We start from the raw sequence: 17,854 nt of genomic DNA, 5'->3' as shown, positions 1-17,854 counted from the left end.
CCATCAACTTAGCAGTCAGTGTTTCTTCACCTTCCAAAACTTATCTCCCTCTCTGTAAAGTATGACAATGGTATGCATTTTTTATGCTCTAATAATATTAAATATAATGACAAAAACAAATCCTAGGGCCCTAACAAATACTGTTTGAATTTCAAACCACTAATCTACCCTCCAAGACTCTTAAGTTGCCCTGCAGAAGTATAGTGCCCTCACCCTCATCCCAACCCCACATGGAGTATTACTATGCTAAGATCTTACTCGATTACCTCTCACTTACCTCATATAACATTAAAATTCTTCCTCTCTATCAAATTCTTCTCTTAGCCTACTAACCTTTAAGTCTCCCTCACCCCTCCACCAAATATTTCCTAAACATTGCTTTTCCACAGGCAACTAACTACCTATCCTCTCTTTGGCCTTCCATTCAGAATATTGGCCAGCCAAAGATGTCCATGCCCCAATTGCTGGAACCAGTGAATATATTAGCTTCCATGGCAAAGAGAAACTAAGGTGGCAAATAGAATAAAGCCTTCTAATCAGCTGACCATAAATTAGGGCGATTGTCCTGGGTTATCCAGATGTCCCCAGTTAAATGCAAGGGTCATTAACAATGGTAGAGGAAATGAGAAGAGAGAACCAGAGAAACAAACGGCAGTGTGAGAAAGACTCAGCACAATGCTGCTGGCTTTGAAAAATGGAGGAAGAGGGCTATGAGCCAAGTAATGTAGACAGATTGTGGAAGCTGGAAAAGACCTGCCAATATCTTGGTTTTAGCCCCATGAGACCCTTTTCAGACTTCCTGACATCCAGCTTAGTATTGAAATTTTGTAATATGTCATTGTTTGTGGTAATTTGTTACAGCAGAAAATAGAATATGAATACACACTGCTAAGTATCTGAACAAATAGCGTTCCTCTGCAGCCTTTATCACTGTACTCTGTTTACACAGCAGGGTACTCTAAAGCCAGACAAATCTTTATTTGAATAGCTTTATTTCTAGTTACTAGTTAAGTGGCTTTGGACAAGTTGCTAAACCTCTTTGAGCCATGGTTTCCTCACACACAAAATGATCCAGTACACAGCACAGATCCAAAAAAAGATTAGTTCAAGTGATTTCGCACTGGAGGAAATAGACTTCCACAAAATAGCCTACCCAAGACAGAAACACAAACAACAATAAAAATAAATCTCATAGCAGGGGTAAATGAATTGGTATCCAGAGTTGCTATATTACACAAAAATGTCCAGTTTTTAACAAAATATGTGAGATATTCAAAGAAAAAGTGTGACTTACCCACATGAAAAAAAAAGCAAGCAACAAAACCTGCCTGTGAGATGGATCAGATGTCAGCTATAACAAAGACTTCAAAGTATCTATTATAAACATATTCCAAGAACTAAGAAACCATGCTGAAAGAAGTAAAAGAGGATATGATGGCTATGTCTAGATAAATACAGCATACCAGTTAAGAGACAGAAGTTACAAAAAGGAACCAAAATGAAATTTTGGAGTTGAAGATTATGATAAACAAAATGAAAAATTTACCAGAAGTCCCAACAGATTTTTTTTCAGCATATTACAGGGGTACAAATGTTTTGGTGTGCACATAGTAGTAACATTCAACAGTAGATTTGAACTGGCAGAAGAAAGACTAAGTGAACTTTAAATACATCAATGAAGATTATAAAATCCAAAGAACAGAGAGAAAATAGAACATGAAAAAAAAAAAATTGAACAGAGCCTCAGAGAGATATGTGATATCTTTAAGTGTGCCAACATACATATAATAAGAGTACCCGAAGAAGTGGAAAAAGAGAAAGGAGCACAAAAAATATTCAAAGAAGTAATGTCTGAAAACTTTCCAAAATAAAATTTGCTGGAAAACTTTAATCTACATATGCAAGAATGAACTCCATGGAGGATAAACACAAAAAGATTCAAGCCAATCATAGTAAAATGGTGAAAGCCAGGATAAAGAATAAAATCTTGAAAGCAGCAAGAGAAAAACAATCATCACATACAAAAAAAAACCCAGTAAGTTTAAGAGGTAATCTATTATGAAAAATAATGGAGGTCAGAAGGTAGTTGGATGACATATTCAAAGTGCTGGTAAAAAAAAAGGGGGGGGCTATTAAACAAGAATCTTACATGCAGTGAAAGTGTTTTTCAAAAATGAAGGTGAAAAGAAGATATTTCCAGATAAACAAATATGAGAGAAATGCAAGTAAAAACCACAGTATCACTTCACACCCACTAAGATGGCTATAAAAAAAAGGACAATAACAAGTGTAACAAATGTTAGTGAGGATACGGAGAAATTGAAATTAGGACCTTTGTACACTGTTAGTGGGAATATAATATGGTACCCTCCTGCCTTCAACAACTAGAACACCAAATAAAATATATCAGCCAACTTTTGTCAGACACTGTATACATATCAGTACAGGACTATGATTTCCCAGAAAATTAATATCAAAGAGATAAGCCAAATTGCCTATATTACCATCTGGTAGTAGTCTCTATGCTACAGAGAAAGGAAGGGGAAACTGAATAAAGAACTAGAAAAGATAGATCAGAGTTTGGAAAGGTCAAGACAGGTAGAATTAGTAGTACAGAGTGCTGAAAAGGAGAGAGGTTCACTGAAAGAGAGATCTGTGAAGGGATCCCCTCGAGTTTTTCGCTAAGTTCTAATGTGAACATATGTGAGAAGAAACCATACGACGCTGGAGAAAGATTCACTAGAAAACATAGAACAAGAAGTCCCGGAACTTATGCAATACTGAAAATAACCCATACCTCCATAAACTGCAGTAGAAAGCTTCTTCTGGCAAGATAGACAAGAACATTAAGACAGCTATTCTGAATATGTTCCCGTGTATTACAGAAGGCAGCGAAAAACATGACCATGTTAAGAAGAATAATTGAAAGTAAACAAAGGATGAAAAATACAATATCTGAAGTAAAAAATGTGCACGATGGGATTAAAAGCTGATTCGATACTGCAAAAGAAAAGATCAGTGTACTCAAAGCTAGAGCAATAGAAACTGTTAAAAATAAAGAGGAAAAAAATGAACAGATAATTTTCCTGAATAAAAATATCAAGAAGTCAAACATACATATAATAGAAATCTCAGGTAGAAAGAAAAGAATGGCAAAGAAAGAAACAATATTTAAGGAAATAATGGCCAACCATTTTCCAAATTTGATTTCTTAAAAAACAATAAACTATCTAAAATGTTCAATAAATCTAATGTCACATAAATACAACGGAAACTACATCAAAGCTTATTATAAACAAATTGATGAATACTAGTGATAAGGAAACATGCTTAAAAGCTATCAGAGATGATAATATATATCAGAAAAACAAGTATATCAGATTTCTTCAACAACTATGCAAGTCAAAAAAATACATATATAATTGACCAATATCACTGAAGTGTTGAGAGTATAAAACAACTATCAACCTAGAATTCTATACCAGGGAAATTTTTAAAAATTACGACAAAGTAAAAACATTTGTGGACAAAAAAAAAAGTGGAAGAGAATTTATCTCAGCAGATCAATCCACAGGTAATATTAAAGGACACTCCTCAGACAGAAAGACATTAATCCAGATGAAAATATGGATCTAGCTGGGTGTGATGGCTCACGCATGTAATCCTAGCACTTCGGGAGGCTGAGGTGGGAAGTGTGCTTGAGGCCAGGAGTTTGAGATCAGCCTGAGGAAAAGAGAGAACCTGTCTCTACAAAACAATAGAAAATTAGCCAGGCATGATAGCACGTGCCTGTAGTCCCAGCTACTCAGGAGGCTGAGGCAGGAGGATTGCTTAAGCCCAGGAGTCAGATGGAGATTGCAGTGACCTATGATGAGGTCACTGCATTCCAGTTTGGAAGACAGAGAGAGACCCCATCTCACCTCTTGTATTTTCCTGGATAGAGCTGGAACCCATTCTACTAAGTGAAGTATCCCACGAATGGAAAAATAAGCACCACATGTACTCACCATCAAATTGGTTTCACTGATCATCACCTAAGAGCACATTTAGGAATAACATTAATCGGGTGTTGGGCAGATGGGGGGGTGGGGATGGGTGTATACATACATAATGAGTGCGATGCGCACTGTCTAGCGGATGGACACACTTGAAGCTCTGATTGGGGGGGGTGCAAGGGCAATATACATAACCTAAACTTTTGTACCCTCATAATATACTGAAATAAAAAAAAAGAAAGGAAGGAAAGAAAGGAAGGAAGGAAGGAAAAAAAGAAAGAAAGAAGAGAAAAGAAAAAATATGGATCTATACAAAGAAATGAAAGTCATAAGGAAAGAAAGGAAGGAAGGAAAAAAAGAAAGAAAGAGAAAAGAAAAAGTATGAATCTATACAAAGAAATAAAAGTCATAAATACTAATTATGTGGATAATTATAGATGACAATTTTTTTCTCAATTTTGATTTCTTGAATAATCACTTAAGCAAAAATAACAGCAATGTATTTTGAGTCTAATAATAAATATAACAGTAAAATATATGATAAGAGTGTTAATAGAATCTTAGATCAAGAGGGAGAAATGGAAATATGCTGCTATAAAGTTCTTACACCATATGTGATGTATAATATTCTTGGGATATGTACAATAATAATTTAATGAAATATTTTTAAATCCTAGATCAACTATTCATAAAATAATAATCTCAGCTAGTAAGACAAAAATAGAGATAAAATGGAATGCTAAAATATTCAACTAATCTAAAATAAAGAAGGATGATAAGAAATAAAGTGTGTGTATACATATATACATATATATATTCAATTGTTTTTAAAAAACGATAAGCTATTTCAATGGGGATATAATTGTCATCTTAATGAAATGTTCTGGAACAACTGGATTCTTAGAGCAAAAGGAAAACAAAGCATTCATTTTTATCTCACAATATATACAAAAATTAAGTCCAAATGAATCATATATCTAATATAGGGGCAAAAGTTATAAAACTAGAAAATATCTATGACCTTGGAGTAGGCCAACTAATTTTGACAGAACACAAAGAACATAAACCATAAAAGAAGAAACTGATAACTTTACTGTCAAAATTAAGTATGTTTCATCTTCCAAAGACACTACTAACAAAATTAAAATTTCAGACACATATTGAGAGAAAATAGTTCCTATATGTATGATAAATGACATGTGTCCAAAAATTATAAATAACTTTTATAACTCCATAAGATGGCAAACATCCTAAAAAGAAAATGGACATAGTTGCATGCAAGAGATTTCACCAAAAAAGATATAAAAATGGCAAATAAGTATAGAAAAGTGTTCAACATTATTAGTCATTAGGAAAATGCAAATTAAAACCACAAAGAGATGCCACTATACACCCACTAAAACAGCTAAAAGTAAAAAGACTGACAATACTATTTTGGTGAAGATGTGGAAGAATTAGAACTCTCAAACATTGCTAGTGAGACTGCAAAATTGCACAGCCACTTTGTAAAATAGGTAGTTTCTTATAAAGTAACTTATAAATTTAAACATATACTTATGACCCATAATCTCACAGCTATATAGATAGCTCCTAAAGAGAATTGAAAATATATGTCCACACAAAGACTTGTACATGAATATTCACAGCAATATTATTAATAATAGTCATGAACTAAAAACAATCCAAATGTCCACCAACAGGTGAATGGATAGGGAAATTGAGACATATCCACGCCATGGAATACTACTCAGCAATGAAGAGGAAGCTAGTAATATATGCAACAACATGGGTGAATCTCAAAAGCAATATACCAATTGGAAGAAGTCAGACACAAAAGACTTATTTTATATGATTCCCTCTACATGAAATTCTAGAAGAGGCCAAAGTGTAATGACAGAAAGCAGCTCAGTGGTTGCATGGTTCCAGAGGTTGGGGAGGGAAGACTGCAAAGGGGCACTAAGGCATGTTGTACAGTGAAGTAAATGTTTCATACCATGACTGTTATGAAACAGTGGTACTTATGTCACTGTATAGAGCTACCAAAAATCACCAAATTATGCAGTTAAAATTGGTAAATTTCAATAAAGCTGATTTGAAAAGTACATATAAATTCCCCAGTCCCTGCCCAGGCATAGTAAATTAGAATCTAAAAGAGGTAGAGCCCAAGAAGCTAAAGTGTTTAAAAACTTCCCCAGGTTTATGATATAAACAGACAGGCAGCTGTGGAGAAGGTCTAATTTCAAGAGCAACTTAGCCATCAGCCCCCAATTCTGGTAATTAGCAAGAGATCAGTTCATTGATCGGCCCCTGGTGACCCTAGACTCACAGATGTCTGAGGCTAAACTTGCCACATGTTTAAATGCTTCTTACTCTATATCTTGGTTAGTGTGAAAACTGGAACTAGCTCTGTTTTCAGGGGTTGGGCCATTAGGCCAGTTTGGCCAGCAGGGAAAAATAGAAACACAGGAAATAAGCAGAGCTGCAAAGACTTTTATTATTATTATTATGAATATTACTACTACTATTATTATTTACTACTCTCAGATATTATATAACTGTACTTTTAAAAAAAATCTTGAAGGCAAGTAAATTTCAAGAAATAAAAAAGCGAGCTGAAATGGTGAAATGAAAGGAAGCGAAGTTAAACTTTCATTTTGTCTTCCCTTTCGAATATGTTTTGTAAGCAATTCAGTCATAGTGAACGCCGCCTGAGTGCAAAGCACTGCTCTAGTCATCATACGGTAGTGGTTCTGAAAGCAAGCTCATTTGAGGTTTAAAAAAATAAGAAGATCCAAAGTCCTCACCAAGAAATTTTACTGTTGGCCTGGGGTGAAAGCCAGGAATCTATATTCTAAGCACCTCCTCTGGTTCTGATGTGAAGCCAAGTAGGGACTGTCACAGCGGATACAAGAATGCATTAAGATAAATTCCCTCTTGACTCCGATCAGCCTCAAAGACAAAATGGACTGAATCATAATGACCTCCTTTTTCATCCATTCAAATTGAACAGTGGCTCATAGATACAGAAGGCACCAGAAATCCTCCCCCCCTCACCATGTTTCTAATACCCTAAAGGCAAAAAGGGACCATGAAAGTGGAGTCTTTTACTTTTCAGATGTTCATTATCTGGAACATGGGAATAGGTGTTAGTATAAAGAATGGGTTAATAATTATTAATTTTAATGCAACTCTGCCACCCAAATTATTGTGGAAATCTTGAGCATTTCTGTATCTGAGATCTATACTCAAAATATCTGTTGATAGCTTACAAATAATGTTTATTCTCCCGAGGATTCTAAACAAAATTCCCTCTCTTTCCCCAGCACACATTTCTCACAGTCTTTTTCTAACAATATAATTTTCCACAAAGCTCTCATCAATCTGCCTTTGGAACAGGAGTGTTTTAAGAAAGGTATAGCCTGTCAGCAGGTTTGTAACCATTTTCTGCCCTTGGGAGCTGAGAGAAGGCCAAGTTACGTATCTGTAAGTCGTGACCATTATGCACCAGAAAATGCTCATCAGCCTTGCTGGCCTCCTGATTATAATACATTTTTGGATATGTCACACTTCACTGAAAGTCTACATCTACTTTAAAATACATAACCTTTGCAATTTTGCCTAAAGCCTGCAAACTTTAGATTTTTACCCATTTTTTTCCATAATGGAAAGATGAAAACTAAAATAACTCACTTTTTATTTTTTAAAAAAGTATATGGAACATAGCACCATAGTAATCTTATATTTCAAGGGTATGGAGGTCACTTTTCCAAATATGCATTTAGGTTCCAAAAGAAAAATACCCCTCAAATTACACAGTAAACACCAAGTACTTCGTTTTTTTTTTAAATGAAGCTGTAGCCTTCTTTCCACATAAAGCCATTGCTCCATTCCAACCATTTTTGAATGTGTGTTTAATGTGTTTGTTGTACTTTCAACTGAAAAGCTTGGTGTTAGCATTTTTGTGGATCAAACTTTAGATAAAGGGTGTTTCTCTGCAGTGACAGGTGATGCAAAGTTGGTCTAATGAGTGAGAAAATCACAGCACTGGGACAGATGATAGATAAAATGGAACACACTGATAAGGGACAGGAATTTAAAATGTAAGGACCACATATTTAAAATTCAATTGGCCAGGATATAGTAGGAAGAGGGGATGAAATTAAAGGTTATTGACTTCATTATCTTTATTGTATGTTTATTTTGAACAGTGAAAAAGCTAGATGTGGTCATACTCCAGTAAAAGGGGCTAGCAAATATTTATAAATAAATATGGTATGCCTAGTATGTCTGATCAGAGACTCCTGGCAAGGTAGAATGTAAACTTACTGTAAGGGCTTCCAAAGATGAGAAAACCAGGGTGGAGGTCCAGGCATCAGACTAAAGCCTGGAGGATCTCACTCACTCTCAGAGACGAGTGTGTCTTTGAGGGAGCTAAGGTACCCACAATGGATCTACAACTGAGACTAAGCCATGAGTTACCAGGCAAGCAGGCATTCTGTGATTTGACAAAAACAACAACCCAAGAGGTAGGTACATATATGTTTCAATTTTACAGACAAATTGTAGAGGTGCAGGATTATTGAAGAGTATCAACCCTCACCAAACCAGGTAAAATTGACTGATTCTAGAATATCAAAGGGAAATCAGGGGCCACACAATGAGGCCAGCTGCTCTCTCTACTACTTTCCAAGTTTTCAGACATAGTTACTGAAGAGTTACCATCCAAAACACTATGTTAGGCATGATGGAGAAAATAGACAATTCTGTTAAAACCTGGTTCCTACAGTTGAGGAGGTTACAAGTCAATACCTACATGTCTATATGATGATATGGTATGGTAGTAAATTTCAATATTGTATCCACCACTTATTAAACTGAGTAATTTGGGGTAATTGTTTAACTTCTCTACCTTTCAAATCAATCTTTCAGGGTTGTTGTTGGGACTGGAGAAAACATGTATAATAGCCTAGTATATACCAAACCCTCAACAAATGATAGCTATTACATAAATAATTCTCCACTTTACTTTCTTCAAATAAAAGAACAATATAAGAATTAGAACAGATCCATCCATTAACTATGAGAATTTTAATAATTACAACTTAGGATTTTAGAGAAATATCATTCACTCATTCCAAATTGGCTTCTACATAAATATAGTTCTATAGATAAAGGCTGGTATGCACAGAGAATGATATTGCAGAGTCTCATAACATAAAAAATAAGGAGTTTGAAAAGAGGTTAAATGTACCCTTCTTTGAATTACCATATAAAATATTTAATACTAGGAGAGAAATAAAAAAGATGCAAAGAAATATTAATTAGAAATGTAAAATAATTTTCCCATAGGAGATACGTCAGCTGATTTTCCCAAAGAAGGTAAATCTAAACAATGAAATAAATCTTTAGAAGAGAGATAAAATTGAAAGGAAACTAATTTTAATGCCAATGTCTCTTAAACAAAACAATCTTGGCTTGACACATAATATAACTTACTGATAAAGAGCACTGATTTTGAAGTTGCAGTGCCTAAGTTAAAATCTTAGCTTTGGTGCTGAGGTACTTTTTAACAAGTTAGTTTACTTCTTCATACATCAAAATGGGAACTATATTAGTACCTATCTTATCACATGGTTGTGATAATTAAACGAGTTAATATACGCAAAGGGCTTAGAACAGTGCCTGCATATAGTTAAGTCCTAAACAGATGCTATTAGCAGCAACAGCAGTGTCACCATCATCAGTAAAATTACTATTACAGATATGGTGAGCATAATTCTGAGAAGCATCTCAAAAAAGGCAATTTCATACAGCCAAGAATGAATGATTCTTTTACATAATGATTAGCTTGACTATGATTAGTTAACTTGCTTACTGAGAATACTATGCTAATTTGTCCAAAGTCAAAGGTTTGATTCCGCTGTGGGTCTGCTGGCTATAATCCATGACCACAGATTAAGACACTAATATTGACCAGTTTATTCAATGAATTCTGCTTTTGAAAAGGTAACTAGTAAGAAAATGTAAATTGATCAGTCCACACCCTTGAATAACATTAGACAATTTGTCCCATAAATATGTTCCTATTGATCATAGGTTAGTTCATAGGGTCTTCATATAAAATTCTGGAACTAGAAAAATACTTGAAGATTATATGGAGCCAAATCTTTTATTTTATAGGGGAAAAAAATAATCTCAGAGACAAAAGTCACTGAGTAAACAAGATCACATTATTACTTCATGGCAGAGCTAGAACTCTTAACCCATGTTTTGTTCTGTTTTGTATTTCCATTATCCCACATTTATTAAAGCCAGAATATTTTTACCTCCGATAACTTATTTTTTAAGTCTGTTTTTCTATCATTATAGTTTATTATTCCATTATAAAAAATTCAGTCCAATGATAGAATATGGGGGTTGGAAGACCTTTGTAAAATCTTTGTTATGAACAAAATGGAAAAGCATCTTACAATATTGAGCATGTAAGATAAACAGTGACATTATGTGACTCAAATTTTTAAAGATCAGTTTGCCTTCTATGTTAAAACTAGATGGCCAGGAAAGGGAAAGGTAAATTAGCAGGTTATCGCAATAAGCCAAGTGAAAGATGATGGTGGCTTGGACCAGGATGATAACAGTAGAAGTGGTGATAAGTTGTCCAAATCTGGATATGTTTTGATGGTAGCACCAATAAAAATTCCTGATACATAGCATGTGAAGTGTGAGGGAAAACAGGAGTCATGGAGACAAGGGCATATAAATCTTCATTTGAGAAGTTCTAATTTTTTTTAACTAAATCTCTCTTGCTGTAATCTATACTATGATTTACTTATTTTCATCTGTATTAAAAAAGGTCAATCACCACCTATACAATACACTCCTGTGACTATGACAGCAGCCAGAATCATACCATGTGTTACAAAAGAAACTGACTTCAAAGGAGGTTTGACTGCATTACTAGGGTAGCTAGAAATTGTAGCTTGAGGCTAAAGTGGAACATTCTGGACATGTCTCCTGAAATGAGGGAAACAGCCCACCACATGTCCATTGGCATGAATGACAGAGCAGCATTTAGCATAGAATTCATCCCACAGGAAGAGGGAAAATCAATCATCTGAAAGGAAGGCTAATTCCAAGTATGGCATAGTGTCACTACCTGTCTTTGTCCCCAGCTCAGCACTCTATGGACTCATATCTGGATGTCAGGGAAGAGAGAAAGAACTGGGAACAAAAAATTTAAAAAGGCTGTTTTCATCAAAATCCTCTAAGATATAGTATTAAAAGTCAACATCACCTTGATAGACCCTTGTGGAACGTAGCCCAGAAAGGCAGAGAGGCACTTTCTCTCAATTTGGCAGAGTGTGACATAGCTTCACCATCTCTAGGATTCTGGGTGTCAGTGACAGCAACCATTGGCACAGGGAGCAGTGTCCTTGGAAGCTCAGGGTCATTGTGATAGTTCCCTACGGTGTGTCAGTAGGACCGAGCAGAGGTGAGGCCGAGAAGAGGAATAAAAGACATAGATATCACATGAAACTGACCTCTTCATAAGCAAGCACATGTGAGACTCTCAGAAATGCTTGCATGCATTCAGTTGCATTATTAGGAGGTAAGCAAGAGCCAGAGAGGCTTAAATTGCCATCACCATCCCTGCCCAGCTTTTAAATAATGATGATGGAGTAAATTTTTATACTCCATGGATAAAGGAAATGTAGTATATATTACCATGGAGTACTACTCAGCCATAAAAAGGAATGAAATAATGTCTTTTGCAGCAACTTAGATGGAAGTGGAGACCATTATCCTAAGTGAAATATCTCAGGAATGGAAAAACAAGTATTACATGTTCTCACTTATAAGTGGGAGCTAAACAAGGGATATATATGGTCATAAAGTGGTGAAATGGACATTGAAGACTAAGAAGGGGGAAGAACGGGAGGGAGTGAGGGATAAAAATCTACCTATCTGGTACAATGTACTATTCTGGTGACAGATACACTAAAAGCCCTGACTTCAGAATTAAACAATTTATCCATGTAACAAAAAACACTTCTCTGGTTCCATACAAAGCATAGAATTATTTTTTCTAGATATGTGAAAAATGATATTGGTATTTTAATTGGGTTTGCATTGAATCTGTAGATGACTTTCGGTAGTATAGACATTTTAACAATGTTGATTCTGCTGACCCTTGAGCATGGTATGGTTTTCCACCTGTTTACATCCTCTGCTATTTCCTTTCTCAGTGTTTCGCAGTTCCGCCTGTAGAGGTCTTTGTCCTCCTTAGTTAAATATATTCCTAGGTATTTTACTTTCTTTGTTGCTGTTGTGAAGGGTATTGAGTCTTTGATTTGGTTCTCAGTTTGACTGTTGTTGACGTATGGGAATACTACTGATTTCTGTACATTGATTCTGTAACCTGCGACTTTGTACCTCTCGTATTATCCTGTATAGAGATGGAACCCATTCTACTAAGTGAGGTATCACAAGAATGGAAAAACAAGCACCACATGTACTCACCATGAAATTGGTATTAACTGATAACACATAAGTGCATATATAGTAATGACATTCATTGGGTGTCGGGCAGACAGGAGGGGGGAAGAAGGCGATGGGTATATATGCACCTAATGGGTGCAGTGCTCACCATCTGGGGGATAGACATGCTTGAAGCTCTGACTTGGGTGGGTAAAGGGCAACATATATAATCTAAACATTTGTACCCCCATAATATGCTGAAATAAAAAAAAATTAAAAAAACACTTGTACCCCCTACATTTATTGAAATTTTAAAAAGCTAATGAATAAAATCTAAAAAATTTTATACTCCAATTACACACCACAGAATTTTGTGCAATTATATATCACAATTAGGCAGTCTATATACCCCAAAGCTCATGTTTGCCACATCTGTTCAAGATCTCCAGAACCCAGGTATATAGCCTCTTTGAGGATATTAAAGAGAATAAATTCTGCAAAACAGACTATTGTTGTTTTGTAAATGGTAAACATGAGGTTTTTTTTTAAAAAAAAAAAACCAGCACCCTTCATAAAAGCAGTCATTTTATAAAAGCAACTGGAAGGACTGAATATCTGTACACCATCTGTCCCGGTGCATATAGTAAGAACATTACTCCGTGACACACTTCAACAATGCTACTTACATGTTTTTCACTTCTGAAAGAAATAACATACCTTGTTTAAATCCTCCTTCTTAAAAGACCTGCATTCTTACGAACACTTTAAGTGGCCTCACAAAACTACTCCATGTTGAAGAAGTCAAATTGACTCTTTGTGCCAGTGAGCCAATTTTACCCACATTCAACAATTGTCTTAATCTTGAATTATACTTTGACCTTGGCTCCATGCTTCCTCATGCCTGGAGAGTACCTTTTTGTTTCTTTATTCATTTATTTGTATTTCTATCCTATCTTCTTCTTAAAAGTCTCTGAAGTGCATCTTATACCTCTGATTCCAGATGATGGGAAGATTATTCTTACTACTACTGCAGTGATAACCACAGCACAAGGACAAAAGGGAAGGTCCAGTGAGAATGTCTACAGCATTAGTACCCAGCTTCCCAGAGCACAGGATCAATGGTTGAGGTCCTTCAGTGGGTACAATATGATTATAATCTAGCCAGCAGAAGAAATGGAAGGAGGTGAAGAGATTTGGAAGATGAGTGTGACAGGGTTGAAGACCACTGGAGGCTTTCACTTAGGTAAACTCAGTAGGTTCCTTGGAAAAATTGAGCAGTTCTTTTACGCAATATTAGAACAAGGCAAATTAAACAATATACCTGTTAGGTCAAAAAACCCACGAAAAACACAATGATATTGAAAATCTATTGTCACACAAGTACATATGATCTAGAAAGAGTGCAGAGATTTTGGAACCTACCACCTACAATTTCGGAGATCAAATGCTGAAAAGCATCCATATTAGCCCTCCATAAGTGTGACAAGAGATTATGTTATCAAGTCCCAGAGTTCAGCTGCATATCTTTACTTGTATTTGGACAACTCTGTACATTTCAAATCTTATTACATGTTTTCTATTTTCACTGCTGCCCTTCATCCACCAATACCCATCCACCAATATCTGTGCTTAGGAAGGAGAGAAGGAAGATAGACACATTGGCTTGGGGGTAGGTGAAGCAAATGAAAAGAATAATTCTCTAGGACACATTCTGGCAAATACTTTCCCATCTTTTTCTGAAGAAGTTTCGTCATCTTATTATCCACTGCTCTGCTCTTGCCTGTCAGGAAGATGCCAGTATCCCCACCACCAACTACCTCCAGAACTAATGTTCAGCTCAGCACTGCACATCTTGCCCACTTTGAAGACAGGAAATCCTGTTTTGTGAGAGGAAGCATATGTGTGCCAAAGCGTGTGTGAGAAAGAAAGCGAGAGAACGAGAGAGACTTACCTTCCGATAAGGGAGAACTCGCCCACAACGCCAAGGCGCCGCATGGCACTCAGAAGTCCTCGGACAGTCATGCCTTCGCAGAAGCAGACCACCACTCTGGCCTTGGGAAGCCGCTCTCGGAGCTTGCGCAAGAGTCGGTCAAAGCTCTTCTCCCCAGCATTGCTGTAGATTTTGTCGGAATGGGCGATGCAGAGGCCTTCCTGGGCAGCCAACTCTTTGAAAGCGTCCATTCCACTCTCCCCATAATTCCCTGTCCAGAAACAATCAGCAGATGTTCAAGACAACCATAGCAGCAATGACTCTTACAAACTGGAATAAGGACTTGTTAATCACAGGGAATGGAGAGAACAGATTTGCCAAATAATTTGTAAATATAATTAGGACTGAAAGAAGATCTGGCTGGATTAAAGAGAGCAATCAAATGTAACCAATCAACTCTGAAAATAATGAGAAATTATCTAAGCTAGGGCATTCACAATGAAACAAGTTTTGTGAAAAGAAGGATTGCTGCTCTATTGTACAAGCATGATTAATAGTGGTTGTCCCAGAATTTAACCATGCAAGAGAGATCAGCACATGGGCTAGGGAGGTCATACCAGCACAGGGGAAGGCCCTGTTTCTTTGCAGACTCGCTTCAGCTGGCTGCCAGGCTACGAGGCAGCCACTGGTGGTGATACAAAGCCCTGCAACATTTCCATGAAGAGTGAGTAGGCAAAACAAAAGGAACACCTGACCAGGCAGGAGATAAGTAGAGCAGAAACAGCTACAGGGCTTAGTCAAAATCCACCATCCTCTGATGAAGCGATAGGATTATGGGAGATTTGTGCCTTATATTTTGGTTTCTATTGTATATCATTCTTATGATAAACTACACTTTAAAAAACTGAAAACTCATAAAAATCAATAAAATAAAACAAACCTCACACTTTACCAATTCCCTATCCCTCTAGTTCCCTGACAACTTTAGCCCCCACCTTAGGAGCCTCTAGCTCCCTACTCCTCTCCACAAACTTGAGGATTTTACTACCCTTGTGAGTGATGCAGCCAATACTATGTCCTTGCAGTTTCTCAACCTCCCCCAACCATTGATATTTCCTATGATCCACACACATCCATGGTCACACTTTTGACCTTGTTATCACAGATGTCTATAATATCTCTGAATACAGACATCGAACATCTCAGACTCTGTTTCCTCCTCTTATCTTTCAAGCTCATATATTCTACTACCCCTACTGCAATATTTCTTCAGCTTCATAAAAAACTTCAACCCCATTAATCTTGCTATTTTTTTCCACTTTCCCTCTCACTTACCTCTTAGCCCAGCTTAGATTTCACGTTCTACCCTCATAATCACTCCCTTGAAAATGCCTTAACTCCCTTTTGTTTTCCTAACAAAACCCTAGTGCTAGTTAAACCCAACCATCCACCTATTCCATGTGTAAACCTGGGCATTTAAATGTGACTGGAAAAAAAAACTCACCACTTTGCTGACTGGTTTTATTTAAAATTCATGAGCACACATACCAAAAGGGATACCCAATAGTAAAAGGAAATTATACTACATGATCCCTGTAAATAAATTTTCTTAGTCTCTAACATGATTATTTCCATCCTTACTCTTCTCTCTTCAAATCTCCAAACTACTGGCCCCACTCCACCCCTCATCTCAGTTGGAGTCCTTATTTTAATAAGAACACAAAAACAATTAGACAAAAACTAATTCAGCTACCCCCTACAGTATCTACAAACATTTCTTCATTGGTATTTATATTCTCTGGCATTTTTCTAGTCCAGTTACAAATTTGAAGTGCGTCTGCTTCAGGATAGGGCCAGCCCCTGCTCACAGACACTAGATCCCACCACCTTTGTCTATTCAAGGATTTTCTCCTGCAGTTGATCCCTTCCTCTTGGATAATCAATCAAAAAGAAAAACATCCCTGGACTCCTTGTCTCACTTGAGGTACTATCTCATTTGCTACTCCAGTTCACAGCAATAATAGTTGCCTCAGTCAATATATTTGCTTCTTCATCTCACATTTCCTTTTTTTAGTATTTTTTCTCTTTTGTTTTAGTTGAAGTGTAATTGATATACAAAACATTGCACGCATTTAATGTGTACATCTTGATGATCTGGGCCATATGCAAACCCATCACCTCAGAATCTTCTCTCGTAAAAATCTTCTCTTGTCAAGGTCACCAGTAATCTCCCGACTGCCACATCCCATGATCTGTTATCTGTCTTCATCTTCATTGACCACCAAGCTGCATTCAATGGTTAGTCATACCCTCCTTGAAACATTTTATTTTCTTGGTTTCTGTGACACAACCTTCTCCTGGTTTCCTCACCATTTACTGACCCCTCTTCAGTGTAGTTGCTGATTTTCCTTCTCCACTCCCCTAAATATTGTCATGACAGGATTCTGTCCTAGGAAACTTTCTCTTCTTCATCTATACTCTTGCCCTATATACCCCCATTTAGTTGCATCCCTTCAAATACCATTTCAATACCATTTGAATACCACAGTTGAATCCCAAGTATAGATCTCAGACTGAACTGCCCCTTGGAGCAAAAGACTATTTTATTCAATTTCCTACCTGTTATATTTGTTTATAGATATTTCAAACTTAACAAATCTAAAAACCGAAATAGAAATTTTTCCTTCTCTACCTTGAAAATCTTCTTCCAGACATCTCCTGTTAATAAATAATGGCTTTACCCACCAAGCTGCTCAATAATTAAATTTAGGAACTGTTTTGATTTCTGTCTTTTCCTCACATTCCAGACCCATTCTTGTAGACACTATTTCTGGAACATTTCTAATCCATTCTCTCTCCTCTATTTCAACCTCTGCCACCCTAAACTACGTGTTAGGCCAGGTTCCCCAAAAACAGAGCCTGAGATGAAGATCCTTGTTCAAGTAATTTATTGAAGAAAAGAGAAGCAAGAGAAGCAGAGAAGGACAGGCGGGCAGAGCTAAACAGAAATGTCATCTCAGCTAAAGGTTAGCTTCAGGCTGCTCCCGCAAGGAAGTTCAAGTACACATGATACCATAGTGTTAACTCCACCTTCACACAAGGGAGCCCCCCCATTAGTCAGTCATTGGCTAAGGTCTGCAAGAGGAGAGAGGAGGCATAGCTGCCCAGGAAGGTGAGAACTGGGACTGGTAGAAGCTATCTCTGATAGTAGCTGGGAGACTGGGGCACCCCGTGGCTAAAGGGAATCTAGACAGGCCACTGACCGCATCCTCTATACCAAGTAACTATCAGCTCTTACCCTTGTTTCTTGACTGGTCTCCCTGCTCTCACTGTTGTTCCCAATGATTCATTACCCATCTAGCAACCAAAGCCATCTATTAAGGCATAAATCAGATTATGTCACCCTTTTACAGAAAATTCCAATTGCTTCCCAAAATCTTGGAATAAAACT

General features: G+C 36.7%; 1 protein-coding gene across 2 annotated transcripts in view; it reads right to left on the bottom strand.

Annotated features, from left to right (window-relative positions):
• The window catches only part of GRM1 (glutamate metabotropic receptor 1), a 365,790-nt gene that overhangs the window by 224,447 nt on the left and 123,489 nt on the right, over window positions 1-17,854 (bottom strand). For both annotated transcript variants that reach the window (XM_045544531.1, XM_045544532.1), the window contains exon 2: window positions 14,425-14,674. In XM_045544531.1, the coding sequence (XP_045400487.1) occupies window positions 14,425-14,674 (250 nt within the window). The remainder of the gene's footprint in view (window positions 1-14,424; window positions 14,675-17,854) is intronic.

Source organism: Lemur catta, chromosome 2 (genome assembly GCF_020740605.2).
Source record: "Lemur catta isolate mLemCat1 chromosome 2, mLemCat1.pri, whole genome shotgun sequence".
In the NCBI taxonomy this organism is placed as follows: domain Eukaryota; kingdom Metazoa; phylum Chordata; class Mammalia; order Primates; family Lemuridae; genus Lemur; species Lemur catta.
Note: the sequence above shows the minus strand (reverse complement) of the source record. Positions and strands in the feature narration are given on the sequence as shown.